The 15,228-nt window shown below is 32.1% G+C and overlaps 1 protein-coding gene across 2 annotated transcripts in view; it reads left to right on the top strand.

Annotated features, from left to right (window-relative positions):
- Positions 1 to 6,340: 6,340 nt before the first annotated feature.
- LOC111612835 (CUB and sushi domain-containing protein 3-like) overlaps positions 6,341 to 15,228 on the top strand; it is a 36,219-nt gene continuing 27,331 nt past the window's right edge. For both annotated transcript variants that reach the window (XR_002754681.1, XM_023354097.1), the window contains exon 1: positions 6,341 to 6,472. Coding sequence is in view for 1 of the 2 variants with exons in the window: in XM_023354097.1 (XP_023209865.1) it covers positions 6,409 to 6,472 (64 nt within the window). In the remaining variant the exon portion in view is untranslated. The remainder of the gene's footprint in view (positions 6,473 to 15,228) is intronic.

Consider the following 15,228-nt stretch of genomic DNA (forward strand, 5'->3'; position numbering starts at 1 on the left):
TATGAAATGTACAATTTTATTTGATTCAGTAATAATAAACAGTATTTGGAATGTCATAACTTTGTAATTTTGACACATTAAATTGCATTTCTTATGACATTCACGTCGTGTCTGTATGTTTTAGTAGTTTATGAGATATAAACAAGGACAAATGTCAGAATAGGCTATCAATAAATCAATCTTCATTCATATTCTACTGGTGCAGAATATCTTATACACTACAGTAGAGCGTCGTTTATCCGAATCAACTGGGGACTGGGGTTGTTCGGATAACTTATTTTTCGGATAACCGACTATGTACGAAAAAATATATTAACCTATCCCGTGTTGAAATTTTTCTCCGTTGCGTGTCGCTTCGCGTTGAATTTTCGTCGATGTTAAACCTAACGTAAACTTTTTAAAATAATAATCGTGGCTATTGTATCGTTAAAAATGATTTCTTTATGTTTTACAAACGAAATAAATACATTGAAAAATATAAAAACAAATAAAAATTATACTTTAGGCCGACTGGAATTCTTTCGGATAACCGACTTTCGGATAAACGACGCTCTACTGTACTAAAATATGTAGACACAATGTAAATATTATAAGAAATGCAATTTCATGTGTCAAAAATACAAAGTGTATGACATCCTAAATACCATTTACTATTACTGAATCATTTTAAATATATATATGATTAAAATGTCAAGTCAAACGTCTTTTAGACTCTATATAGTTGCTATCATGTCAATATCTAATAATACTGTCTGAGTTTTTGCCATCTTACATTTATTCTATTTATCAACCTCTAACTCATTATCTGCCTGTAAATATGAAAAATTAAAATTTCCATTTTTTAAAACTTATCCTGAAGTCTAATTTTTTCTCTTTCCTCTAACGGTCCAATCTGATTTCAAGAATTGTCTATATGATTTCTGAAAGTCTGATCTCTATTGGCTTTTAATCCTCCTGTCTCCAATCTGTTTCTAATCTCTTTTGGTGGGCAACCCATATTAAATAATGTATAGACAGGTCTAACTATAGATTTTTTGACTACCTTTTTTTTACCCTTAACGAAAACTCCAAAAATATTTTAAAACGAACACTAATTATTAGAAAAAATAATTCACCGCTTTGTTAAGAATTAAAGAAAACGAAGATCGTTGTTAGAGGATCGGAATTTTCTCGGTTCGGAGACGCACTAGATGTGGTCGGTCAGGGTTTCGTTAAGAGACTCCCCCGAGAGGGGGTAGGAAACATCTTTTATAGCTTTTTGCTGAGAAAATCGGTCAAGTGATTGGTTGTTATATGAGATAAAGGTTATAGGTGTTCCAGGGACCTACACAAGTGACGCAATTTGGATGCTAACTATAAACTTTGTGCAACTCGAGCTGTAGGCTGTATGGGAATAATAGAATGTTGATAGTTATGACAGGAGGGTTTACACATTCCCGGCTAAGGTCGTTTTTTCTTTCAATCCGTTATATAAACAGAAGTAAAATAATTAAATTTTTAGCTTAATAAAATTCCGGATCTCACAATATTATCAATTTTTAAAGTCTAAAATCATTAAAATGACAGTTAATAGAATTATAAATATTAGCGACATTTATGAATAAATAATGTTTAAAACCAAATTAAAATAGTATTTACAAATAGTCTTTTAAAAAACAAAAGCAATATCTGAGTAAAAAACGAGAAAAATTTCATCTTTAGAAAGAATTTCGGATATTTACAGGTGACTTTGGCTGTGCGCGATCAAAACTTTCGTCTCAAAGCGATTACAGCGCTCGATGTGGCAGAGATATTTATTACTCCACTATCGTAGCATTACAGCTATTGAAAGCTGAATGACCAGTAAATCTAGAGACTCTGATAAACTTCAGGTAAACAATGCGTGTCGGTAAAAACCTCACAGGTCGTCAGATAGGTTTTATAAAAAGTAAAGCAGAATTCCTCGAAATGTAGCCAAATTATTTTTAAAGTGACCCAAAATGTGATAAGTTGCCCAAATGCAGAAGCCTAGAGCCTATAAATATCTCAATCTGTTTGTTACTTGTATCCGAATTTTGCAATCTCGAAAACAAGCCGTATTTTATAAGTTAAGAGGGAAAAAAGTCCATGGATATAATGACATCTGAAAATGTCATTGAAAAGTAAAAGCAAAGTCATATTGACCACATTAGAGTTGTTCTTGGTGTATTGTTCTCTTATAGTATGGAGGCACTTTAAACTAAATGAACAAGTTAACATACGCATATCACGGTTCGGGAAGAATTTTCACTTCGAATTTCGAAGTAGCCGTATTTCGTATTAACCGAATTTTTTAACTTGTAAATCTCTATTTTCTCGGACGGGACAAAAGTACAGTTAGAAACTAACGGATTTCGAACTATCGAGTATTTCCTGTACCACAAATAGTGAGTAGTCTCCCCTGTACAAACTCCCGGAAATAAAGAACTGTTACTGTTAACGTCGTGCGTCTTTGAACGCCGATGTTAGCAAACGGATATGGATACAGCTACACTACTGGTGACGAAAATTACTTCAGCGTGTTATGTCAGTTTTATTATCGCGTGCAATAGCCGGGTCCTTCTCAAGCGGACTGCTTTATATAATAAATGTAAAACATAACTTTATTATTTCATTATCTATTTAAATAACATTCAAACAACACAAATAAACATAAAAACTCATTAATTTTTAACAAAAAATAAAATAAGAAACATTTAAAATTTATAGAAAAAACAAAAAATATTCGAAAATATGTACTAGCGAAAGGCAGCAAATTTAGAATTGCTGCTGAAAACGGGAGGATATTCTACACGAATTTGTATCCAAAATTCCAAGCATTAATAGTTTCTTAGAATTACTTTGGAATAAAAGAAGTAAATACTGCGGTGTAAGTAGTATATTTGCATTTATTTCTTCTGTACTAACAAAGTTGTAAGTAGGGAGAAATAAGAAATAAATAAAAAAAAAAAAACTAAATACGAAAACTTTATCTTTCTTATTTCACTTTTCAATACGATATTCGGTTATATATCAATTTTGTTTTTATTATATTCTGAAGGAAATTTTGCATAATTTGGCGGCCCTCCGACAAACCTCTTATGGACCCCTAGGGGGCCGCGGCCCCCTGTTAAGAAACACTGGTCTAGTCCACTCAAGTGCGGGAACGAAGACCGTTCGGCCACTGGTGGGCCTCGCGATGGAATTTTGTTTCAATCGAGATTTAAACGGTCGAGAGAAGTTGCACCACGGCACAGTCGCCGATCTTGTCACAATCTAGATTGAAAAGCTCAGTGCGAGTATAAAATTATACTGTATTATGCTATTGGAATCAAAAAGCTTTTGTTATTGCGTTTTGTTATTGCATCTGGCTCAGAACAGTATTTTACGTAATAAATACGTTATCATCATTTCGTTTCGCAATTAGCAAATCATAAAATAAAAAATATATATATACAGTAGACCTTCCTATAGCACGGGTTCATATAAGACGGATTCATATAACACGGCGGAAACTTTGCGTGGACCAGATCCTAAACACTGGGAGTTCGGTCGTGGGTTCGCACCTCGCTCAGACGGCTGGCAGCATGGAGTTTTTCGGGTTTTCTCCATGTCGATGGCGTCTGAATAGGGGCCAGTTTCCCATAAGTCCTCCCGGAAGGCATTCTTTCCCCGCGCGCGTTTAGGCTGTTCTATAAGGCTAGGCGGCCTTATAGAACAGCCTATACGCGCGCGGAGTAAAAGACGAATAGCCACAAAACTCCATATGAACCATTCTACAAAAGAAAGAAAGAACATGGCGGAAAAATTGTGATCGTGTTCGTATAACACGGTAGAAGAATGAGACAGATTGTCATGGCCGACTCGTGTCTGGACAGGATTGGTCGAATCTGGACCAATAATGGACATTGCACAAACCGTTGAGTTTAAACGAACGAGCAGCGGACCTACTAAAAAACATTTATTATTCAACTGTCATAAAAATTATACAGGTATTTCTATAAAATAATGGTCTAATAAAATAATAAAATTGATGTCTCCAAAGTTCAGCGAATTTTTCGCAGAAAGAATAACTTATCAGGAAACACGCGTCCGCCGTCCGATGAGCCGCTCCGCGACGAAAACAAGCTTAAGCAATGCCGTCTTCGAACGGTGCGCACCAACGTCCTAGAATATAATCTAGGTCTTTGGGTGCGTACTCGGCAATTTGTTCCTACAATTTTTGTTTATAGCATATATTATATGATTATTCCCAAAAAATTATACGTGTTTTGGAAATGTTTGAGTCAAATTAGTCTAGAATCGATTAATTTTATGAAAGAAAACCTTTCAAACAGTCGTACCCCCTAAACTGAACAAGTGCCGGGCTGTGAACGGCTCATGTATTTGTAAAATCTAAAAGTGACTCGTACAACACGGAATTCGTATAACACGGAATGTATCTACCGTGTTATAGGGGGATCTACTGTATAAAAATAGAATACTTCGAGAGTAGACTAGAATGATCTTTTATGTGCATGGTGATTAAGTAAGCAGTATTTAGAGCTCCATGTAGTATTTAGTATAGTATATAGTGTACAGGTTAGACGAGTTCTAATATTAAAATCCAAAATGTGCCGCTCCCTTTGGTTTCGAGTTTTAAATATCTTGGGACATTTGTCGAGATAGGAGGAGGATTGAACTCGGAGGTGCAGCATAGAATTCAATGTGGATGGACGAACTGGAAGAAGCTGAGCGATGTGTTATGCGACAAAAAAGTTAGCTGCAATCTGAAAGGAAAATTGTATAAATCAGTTGTTAGACCTGTAATGTTATATGGAGCGGAGACACGGGCAATAACAAGAGCCCAAGAATGATGGAGGTGACGGAGAATAGAATGTTGAAATGGATGTTTGGAATGTCAAGGAAGAATAGAATAAGAAATTATTTTATTAGAGATTCTGTTAAGATGGGCCCCTTGAGCAAAAAGATGCAAGAATGCAGGTTGAGGAGGTTTCGCCACGTAGAGCGAAGAAGCGACAATTATGTTGGAAAGAAGATCGGGAAACTGGAAATAAAAGGAAAGAAGAAAGGAGGAAGACCAAAGATGCGTTGGAAAGATAAGGTGCAAAAAGACTTGAACCAGAGAGGGCTTAAGAGAGAAGAAGCCCTCGATAGGGAGAAATGGAAGAAACGTATTAGAGAAGGAACGGGTCGGCGTTTCCTTCTCTAATACGTTTCTTCCTTTCATGGGAAAAGGCGAGGATAAAGGAGATAGTGTACAGAGTATATCTTAAGTTCGGAACCGTAGGAATTAGGCTATGATGATCTTTGTTGTTTTATTTATTTTATTTTTCCGAGCAATCACATTCAAGGATGCAACTCTTCTATTACTTCTCGCTCACTGTGTGTCTTCACCACAATAATTTAAATTCTTTCTAAACTTATGGGACACCTGACGTATACATGTTTAAAGAGTGATTCAAAAATTAATTAACTGTTTTACGATAGTTTTTTTATTAACAAAGCTAAAATTTGTTTCCGAATGAAATTTTTTATATTTAGTAAACAATTTACAGTATTTTAATGCATTTCTACGAATTTTTAATTTCTATATTTTTTATCTTTGTAAACGGTTTTGGTTAACCTTTATGGATCACAATGAAGTTCCTATAAGTTGAAGGTATAAAATATCATTTCATTCTTAACTTTTCCTTGTAAATAAGATTAATTTTAACTTCAAATAGTAAAATAATAAAATAACTTGTTTTATTACCCAATGAATACAAACAATGGAAATATTAAAATTTCAATCAAATTTAAATCCATTATAACTTGATTTTAAAAATTTTAGAAATAATTTTTTTACCTAAATATAAAGCAGGTTATTATAACAATTAGAGTATATCCTCTTTTATTAAGTTCCAAGTAATTCTAATTAAAGAATAATTCACAATTAAAATAACATCAGTAGATGAATGATGAAACGATAAAACGTTTTCTTTTTTAAATTCATTCATATGTAGAGATAGTTTAACATAAAAAATGGGAACAGAAATTAATAAATTAAATGATAAGAGTAACGATTTTTAGGTCTAATTTTGAAATTTTTAACTTAGAAAATTATAGGTTTTAAGATTTCAGCTTCAATTAATAAATAGAAATATTGTTATAATATAAATTATTCGTTTCCTTAAGAGATAATGTGAACTCGCTTCTTATATATATACATTTTCTTCTCCACCCATAAGTGTTTTCGATGCATGACTTTTCTGAAAAAGCCGATAAGTGTGAATGGTGAGGAACTGCAGATCGCTGAAGTTTCCTGAGTGACGTCGACGTGACGTCATCGCCATGAAAAAAGCGACGTCTGACGATCATTTATAGAACAACTGGGCTAAGAGTCTGGCAGAAGATAGAAATGTGGAAGTGATGAAAATGGATACGATTGCGATTTTCTTGAACGTTTTAGCATTGTGTATCGGATATATCGAAGGTAAGTTTACAAATATATATATATACATTTTAATTATACGTATTTATGAGAGAATGAGAAGTTAATAAACAGGAATTCGGAGAAGTCGGATTAAAAAAAAAAAGAAAAAAGAATCGGAGCAGACGACAATTTTAACTTTCTTCGTCTGCTCCGAAAATAGAAAGTTTCGTATTAACGTTAAAATCCTTTGAAAATTCTACAAATTACACTTGTAAACAAATTATTTTGCACCACGTTAATGAAATAAAATGCAGATTGAAGATGAAAATAAAGTTATTTCATGTACAAGATCAGCGGATCTTGAACGTTTGCCAAATCTTCACTCGAAAGTGGGGCATATATTACTCATCACATATTTGTACGCAAGTAAGAATCATTTTTATCTTCTTTTTTTTAAGTTCGTCTAATAAGTTAAGTAATTCCGTCGGTTGAAATTTACGATGCGACCTTCTCGGACATGTCACGTGGACAGGGTACAGGGAGGTCGTATCTGGTTCTCGTTCCCATCTTACTCATCTACACGAGGTTCATTTTACACTTGTGGATTATTAACGAGAAAAAATCAGCAGTTGGGCAACACAACAGTTTCGTTCTCTCGATAGAACGTGTGTTTGTTTGTTTCTTTGAAATGGGAACAAAAAAATTCATCGTTTTTCTTCTCCCCCTTCCGGAATAATCCTGACGATATATGGAGTTGGATTCATTCGTGAGGAATGTTTTCAGTTATGTGTTTAATTAAACATTCCGCAAAATGCTTCTAAGACGATTAGGAAAAAAGGATGCATTACACAAAGACTACTCAAACAGATATAGAAAACAAAGCTATGTAGATCACATATCAAGCAAGGACGAATTTTTTTTTTTTTTTGCTGAATTTAAGTATTCTAAGACAGCTTTTAAAAAAATGTTCTGCTGTTTTGCTGTAAATAAACAGTATTATTTTATATAAATTGGGTATTGAGATAGCACTTATGACAGAAATTAATATAAATAAATCTGATATTTCTCGCTTTATAATATAATAATATGCATTTACACTACTCAAGTCATAAGGGAAATGCATTAATAGGCTTATTAAATCGGTTAGCGTTAAACAGCCAAGTAATAATATATTTTTAATGATTTTCTTAGAAAGACTTTAAGAAATCTTCCTACGAAAATAAATTTTAAATTATAAACATTATAATTGGTGTATAATAATAATCTTTGATATTTTCGAAAATATTTTTCTTGTGTATAGAAGAGTAAACAGTAAATTTTGAAAAATAAAAATGTATTTTTTGGCAAATATGTAGTTAAATTAAAAATAATGAAAGAAAGAAATAATTATTTGCTTATCACTATTTAATTATTTATTTGTTTATATTTAGTCAACTATTTAATTGTAGCAAATGATTAATTATTTTCTTATTTAATAATTAATTTAAATAAATTAATTAAAAATAAGCAAATAACCAGGGCCGCCCAGAGTATAATGGGGGCTCGAGCAAAATACACAACGGAGCCCTAGCAAATTAAATTATTATATTAAAGGGAGTAAACAAAAACAACATTGTATAAAGGACCCTACTTCTTTGAGGCCCAGGGCAATTCGCTCCTTTTGACTCCAGATTATCACGATTATGTGATATTATTGATAAAGTATCTTTTGATAGTAACAAAGAATTGAATATGAAATGTTTCGAACTTTTTATGAACTTAATTTTAGAAAATTATTTTCGTTTTATTTTTGGTTTTCTTGTAATGTTGAAACTATTACAGAAATCCTCAGCTGAATTACTAATTAATTTGATAAAATTTTGAAAGAAGATATAAATTACAATAGAATCTGCTTGTTTTAATTACGAATATTGTTAACAGTCGTTTAATGTGATCATAATTAACGTGTCTTAAATAATTATAATTAACAAATCCTCAATTAAGATATACATTTTTCTTAACATGCTCTTTCAGTGTTAGTCAATGAAATCAAAGTTTTCATTAATTGTAGTTTTATTTAACACTAAAGTGTTATTAAGTATTTAACACTATTCGACAAATAACACTAAAGTGTTATTTGTCGAATGAACTCAACATTGATTACAATAAGCGGATTCTGTTGTTATTCGAGCGCATGAACATCGAATCCAGATCTATAGAATATCTTCTTATGTATTCTAATTAGTAAACAAACAACGCTTCGAATTATATATTATGATAATGTTCGTTTAATAACATAAGTGTAAACTTTATACTTGTTGATAAGACTAAGCAACAACGAAAGCTGTCAGATTTATTGCAGTAACCTTCACAATATTTCATTCTTGATTTATTTCAGTATAATCGGATTATAGTGTATAAATCTCGTATTCATTCAAAGAGGGACCGAATCTCGTATTCATTCAAAGAGGGACCAAATATATCTCATCTGCCTAGATGAGATATATTTGGTCTCAAAAGAGAACGAATTCAAAACTTGTTCGGATTAGATTGATGGAATAAGACAACTCAACACTTCGATAAACTGCCAAGAAAGGTGCCTCCTGGGAGAACTTTTATGAGAAACTGGCCCCTATTTAGGTGTTAGGCATGTAAAGAAAACTTGGAAATCACATTGCCAGCCTCTTGGAAGGACGCGAAACCGCGACTAACAACACCTTCCCCAGTGGCTGGTTTATATACTCGGTCATTAGTGGATCACTTGTTCTTAGTTAAAACTTTAACTATTTAATTTATCGAGACACATTTAAAAATTTACTGTAACTTGAGAGCTTATCATGCTATATGATCACAATTACTGTTTCTATTATAAATTCCCTCCGTTAGAACATAATTCAGTTACAGTTGGCTTCTCTATACATTACATAGATGTTTGCTTCTTAACTAAATTCGATTATGCAAAGAAAAGCTGAAAATATTATAGAATCAAACGAACTATAGTATATTCAATTTTTAAAATATATTCTTTAATAACTGTTTCTGAGATAAAACTGCTTACAGAATTTTTTCCTTGCTTTTGCCAATTAAAGAAACAATAACTTCACTGATATTACCATGTTTAGATTAAATTTCTTTCTATTTAGGCTATCTCATTGACTACTTGCCAAAGTTAAACACAAACCACAAATTTTGAATGAAACTAAAGTACAAAAATAAAATACTTTAGACGTTAAAAAAATATACACACACAGACAATAGTTTAAACATAAATACTTCCGTGAACGATATAAATCAGAGAGAACTGCTTGCACTTTCCATCAAATTTTCTAGAACATAACACCGTGGAAGGACTCTTATTTTCATTGCTAAATAAGAGTAAGAATATTTTAGTTCCAATATTTCAGCCAAAATATTCTTGGCTATAACAGAAACTTATTTTTAGAAATTTAATGGTTCTTCACCAAAACATGAATGATCATAACGTCATTCTTAAAACGCTTTTACGTGCCTAAATTTGACCGTGTCTTAAATTATACTTTAATTGAATTTTCTGAGATAAGTCCTATATGATATTGACTTTTTTCTCATTCTTTTGCATTACATTTCTTAACATCTTTTATTTTCTAATTTACTACTTTTTATAAGATGTTCTATAAAAATTGGTTATATTTTATAAAACATATGTTGAATTAGATGAATATAAATTTACTATTCCTATTTTATAAATAATTATTAATAATTATCTTCACAATACAACTAAACGATTATAAGATAACACTATACCATCCATTAAATTGAGTACAGCGTATTACAAAATCTCATTCTGTAGGATTGTGGGATTGATGTGATAAAGCAACATTTATTGTGCAGTGAAAATTAAACGATTTCGTTTATTTTTCACTGCACAATATTTGGAATAAGAATTATTAAATAATAGAACACTTTACAATTTATTACTATTGACTTATTCCGAAACCGTGTCTTCTTTTAATTTTTTCTTTACTTCACAACTGGGTAGGTAGACACTGGGCATATTAAACATCACTCTTTATTCAAGAATATCTTACACACCGATACGAGTTTCGGGCATACGCCCCTCTTCCGTCCGCTGTAGAGTAAAATATGATATGTCTTTTTCATATTAGAATTTTTTAACGGCAAATTACAACGTACTTTTTCTTTAAGACATTTAGTAAAGAGGTGCTAAGTAATACACATACTTTCTTTTCTTTTTTTCTTCTTAATGGTTTATATGGAGATTCTAGCTTTACGTGCTCTTTCTCCGATAGACTTTGTGATGATCGCTATGCGACCGAAGAACCGGTCTTATTGAAATGGCCTAAACGCGCGCGCAGGGCCTAATTTGGCACAAGGCAGGCAAGGCATTTGCCCGAGGCCCGTAATTAATTGGGGCCCGTAATAGGTTCTAAACTTGCCATTGTTTCATTAGTATTGCGAATTACTATATTATTAGCGCTATATTCAAGGATTAATAATTAATAATAACATTCGACATCTAACAACATCACTGAGAATTAGATAATGTTTGTATATGCGTATTAGATCTGTTCGGTGAAGTTCAGAATAAAGCAGTGTTTGTTGAGAAAAATATAATGTGTATTGCTGCATAATTTTATTGTAGTCCCAAAAATACAATGTAAGTAAGATATTCAAATGTAAAAATAAGAATACTTTAATTTTAAATATTACAATTTTATTTATATTTGCAGTAATACAAAATTTGTAAAGGGGTCCATAAATATTATTTTGCCTAGGGCCCGCGAAGGTCTAAATTAGTCACTACGCGCGCGGTTGAAAGAATGCCTTCCGGGAGGATTTTTATGGGAAACTGGCTCCTATTCAGGCGTCATCGGCATGGAGAAAACTCGGAAAACTTCTTGCTGCCAGTCCGTCCGAGCAAGGCGCGATTCCACGACCGAACTCCCAGTATTCAGGATCTAGTCCACTCAAGTGCGGCCACTAATGGGCCCACTTTTTAAAAATACATATATTTACAGTTAAAATTTCTGGACAGTGGTGTTGTTGGTTTCCACCAGGTTTTTCTTAATCTCGTTTTCATTTTAAAAAATTTTTGTTTTTGTTTTTGGAAACATATAAATTATATACGTAATAAAATATTCTTTTTTATATTTATCTGTTGTACTTATTACATAAATTTATATTATTATATTTTGTTACTGAATTTTCGCGTTTATCTTTTACCGATCTTCTAATCTATATATTAATACATAATTTTTTCTTCATTTTATAATTAACTTACTGTATTTATAATTATACTGCTTTATAATATTTTAAACCAATTTTTCCATTAATCTTTATACTTAAATTTTTATTGATATTTTTTTGACTTTTTATAATTTCAAAACTGTCTTTAAATTTTTTATTGTACCAATTTTTTCCCTTGTTTAAAATCTTTAGTTTTTTTCTTTGTTAATATTGCAATTATTAATTGTGCAATGATCGTAAAAGACTAAGTTCACTCTTCTATATTTTAAATCGGCGACAAGTTCTTTAAGTCTTACTCCTACTTTCCTTTTTGTTTCTTTTATGCACTTTTTCGGTTTTTCATAAGTACATGGTATGGAATAAACTATAATTGTTATGTTATATATATCTTCTATTTTATTACCTTAATCAAGCTATATTTTTTGTATTCTCATCCAGTGGCTTTCAACCTCGTTTTGAAATAAAGAAATTAACTGATGTATGTAATAAAAATAACAATAAATGTTTTTCATGAAATGGTGCATGTTGCAATATAATTTTTAGTTTCCCGGCTGTTATGTATAGTAGGGAAAGTATTACAATCAGTCAAAAAATGACCCCAAGATTTTTGAAATTTTAGATTTGGATGACCTTGAAACGTCGAGAAATGCAAAAAAAAAAAAAAAAAAATTCTTGTTTTTGCCTGTATGAATGAATGTTAGTATGTGTGAAACATGATTTTTCACCGAATTTGAAGCTTACATGGTAATATCCCCTGTGCCTTTTGTCGAAAATTTCTGAAATTTTATAGGGAAATTTGTGTATTAGGGGAAATGATTTTACAAATTTTCAGGAAAAAGTTCATGAGATATAAAGGGGGTGGGGTTATATCTCAAAAGTTTCTGAGTTATGTAATGTTTTTACTCTTACAAGTTTTTAGTTTACCGAAAAATAAATGTACTCGTTTCAATGTATTTTTTTTTTCAAAAATCTCCATTCCCAATATTAACACTTTTTGATATTTTTTAAATAACATTTCATAACAGATGGCGCCACACAATTTTAACTTTGAGCTAGTGCCATAATGTTTTTTTTCAACTTAAATATTCTTTTAAAGATTTTTATCATAATACAACAAAATTACTCCTTTTAAGCTTTTATTATTACTTGAATTTTAGATCCGAGTATAGCTGAAAATTATCGGACATCCTAATGGTCCCTTCAGCCTCCTACTCGAGTGCCAAGAAAGTGAGCAAGAGTCCTTGCCCGCTTTTCTATTAAGAAACTGAAGTCTTAGTACGCATTATATCATGAGAATTATTTAGATGACGATATAGAGTACAAGACCTCAATTTTCTTCATGTATTCAATTCTTGATCTACAATATGAATAAGTTATGAGAAACGACGTCTCGCTCTTTACTATTAATGACAAATTAGGGGTGAAATCCCTTACGGTGATGAGCGAATTACGTCATTGAGCGATCATTTAGATAACCTGAATATAATTAAAAATTACTCTGTCATGATACATTACTAAAATTGTTGGTATTATAATTAATAAGCGATCCAAGCAGTTATGGCCATGATACAGGCATGGCCAACATACGGCCCGCGGGCCAGATCTGGCCCGTCTAATGAATTTATGTGGCCCGCGATTAATCTTTCAATGTTAGCTATTTAAGTACGAATAGCTCGATGAAAAATTTGATGCCTAAAAAAAAGTCAACAACTCACTGTGCGTTTAGAGTTAACCCTCCATTACAAATCTCTTAAGTACAGCGTAGAATGTTGATAATGTATGATAATGTGAAAAATGTATCTGTAATCTCTATGTACAATTTAGTCTCTACGGTGTGACACCACAATGAGATCTCGCACCACCTCAAAATCTTCCTAGGGCAGCATCAGGTTCGGCCCGTGAAAAAAGTTTTCTTTGCAATTCGGCCTGGGGGCAAAAACTATTGGCCACCCCTGAGTTAGTATGTTGTTCTTTTCAAATTAGTTGTGAAAAATATAGAAAAATTTGTGCTAATATCTATTAGTTTATCGTTCAAAAGATAATTGCTAACTACAAGAACAAAATTTTATTTTTTATTAAGTAACATCTCTGTCCGTCTTTATGGTCGTCATTAGCTTGCAAATAAATTGCAGATAGTTAATAGCATTAATTATTTTTTTTTGTAATTTGTCAATATTAATTGAAGCATACAAATACCGAATACAATATCTTGGTGCATATAACTCGCGGTGGCGTATACTCCGCAAAAAATTTCTAGAATTAAAGTAAAACCTTCACTAATTCTCACGCCACACAATATACTGTACCTCATTCTTAAAGGACAAGTTTGTAATTACAGTTTAAAATCGTTTAATAAATTCCTCATCGCATAATCCATACTCATTATCAAAGTGTCTTTTAAACCAGGGCTATGGAGTCACGTAAAAATCTACCGACTCCGACTCCGACTCCGACTTTTCCTTACCATCCGACTCCGACTCCGTTTCATATACATAACAAATTGGTAAGTAAAAAGAGAGTCGGAGTCGGCAAATTTTTTGACGACTCCGACTCCGGCCAAAACACCAAAACTCCACGACTCCGACTCCGACTCCACAGCCCTGTTTTAAACACAAATTTCGTGTGGACTATTCACGATCCCGTGAATAGTCCACACGAAAATACATATTTGCATATGTCACGTTTTGCAACTTATTTATATAGGAAATAACAAAATAAATTAATAAGAACTATTGATATATATGGTATATGAATAATCATAGTTGAAAGAAGTTAGGAAGTATGTTTGTATAAAGTACAGTATAGCATCGATTTTCCGAATCAATTGGGGACTGGGGTTGTCCGGATAACTGATATTTCGGATAATTGATTTACGTACGAAAAAATAGTTTAACGTATCCGATTTCGAAATTTTTCTCCGTTGCGTATCGCTTCGCGTTGAATTTTCGTCAATGTTAAGCCTAACAAAGACTATTGTATCGTTAAAAATTTTTTTTTTATTTTGTACAAACAAAATAAATATATTGAAAAATATAAAAATAATAAAAAATTATACTTCAGATGTTAATTTAGTATCAAAAACGTAAAATATTTGAGTAGCCCACGACATAGCCAAAGATTGAAGCGCCACAGCACTGGCGAAAATTTAAATTTGCCGACTGGAATTGTTTCGGATGATTGACTTTCGGAAAACCGACGCTCTACTGTACTGTCAAACCTCGATGTAACGCCATCCTCATACAGTGATGCAATGAGTACACACAGCTTCCTCATAAACGTTAAATCGAATATTCATCGTTATTTCTGAATTAATAAATGCAAGATTCAGCATTGCAAAAACATTTTTACCTCCAAGTTATAGGAGCTTTCAATCTATGAAACTTCATACTTGTACTGTATAAAGATTCATTAGTTTAAATACAGTAGAGCGTCGATTATCCGAAAGTCAATTATCCGAAAGAATTCCAGTTGGCAAATTTAAATTTTCGCTAGTGCTGTGGCGCTGCAATCTTTGGCTATGTCTTCAGCTACTCAAATATTTTACGTTTTTGATACTAAATTAACTTCTGATATATTATTTTTTTATTGTT

This window comes from Centruroides sculpturatus, unplaced genomic scaffold, assembly GCF_000671375.1.
Source record: "Centruroides sculpturatus isolate CEXI.00-Female unplaced genomic scaffold, Cexi_2.0 scaffold763, whole genome shotgun sequence".
NCBI lineage: Eukaryota > Metazoa > Arthropoda > Arachnida > Scorpiones > Buthidae > Centruroides > Centruroides sculpturatus.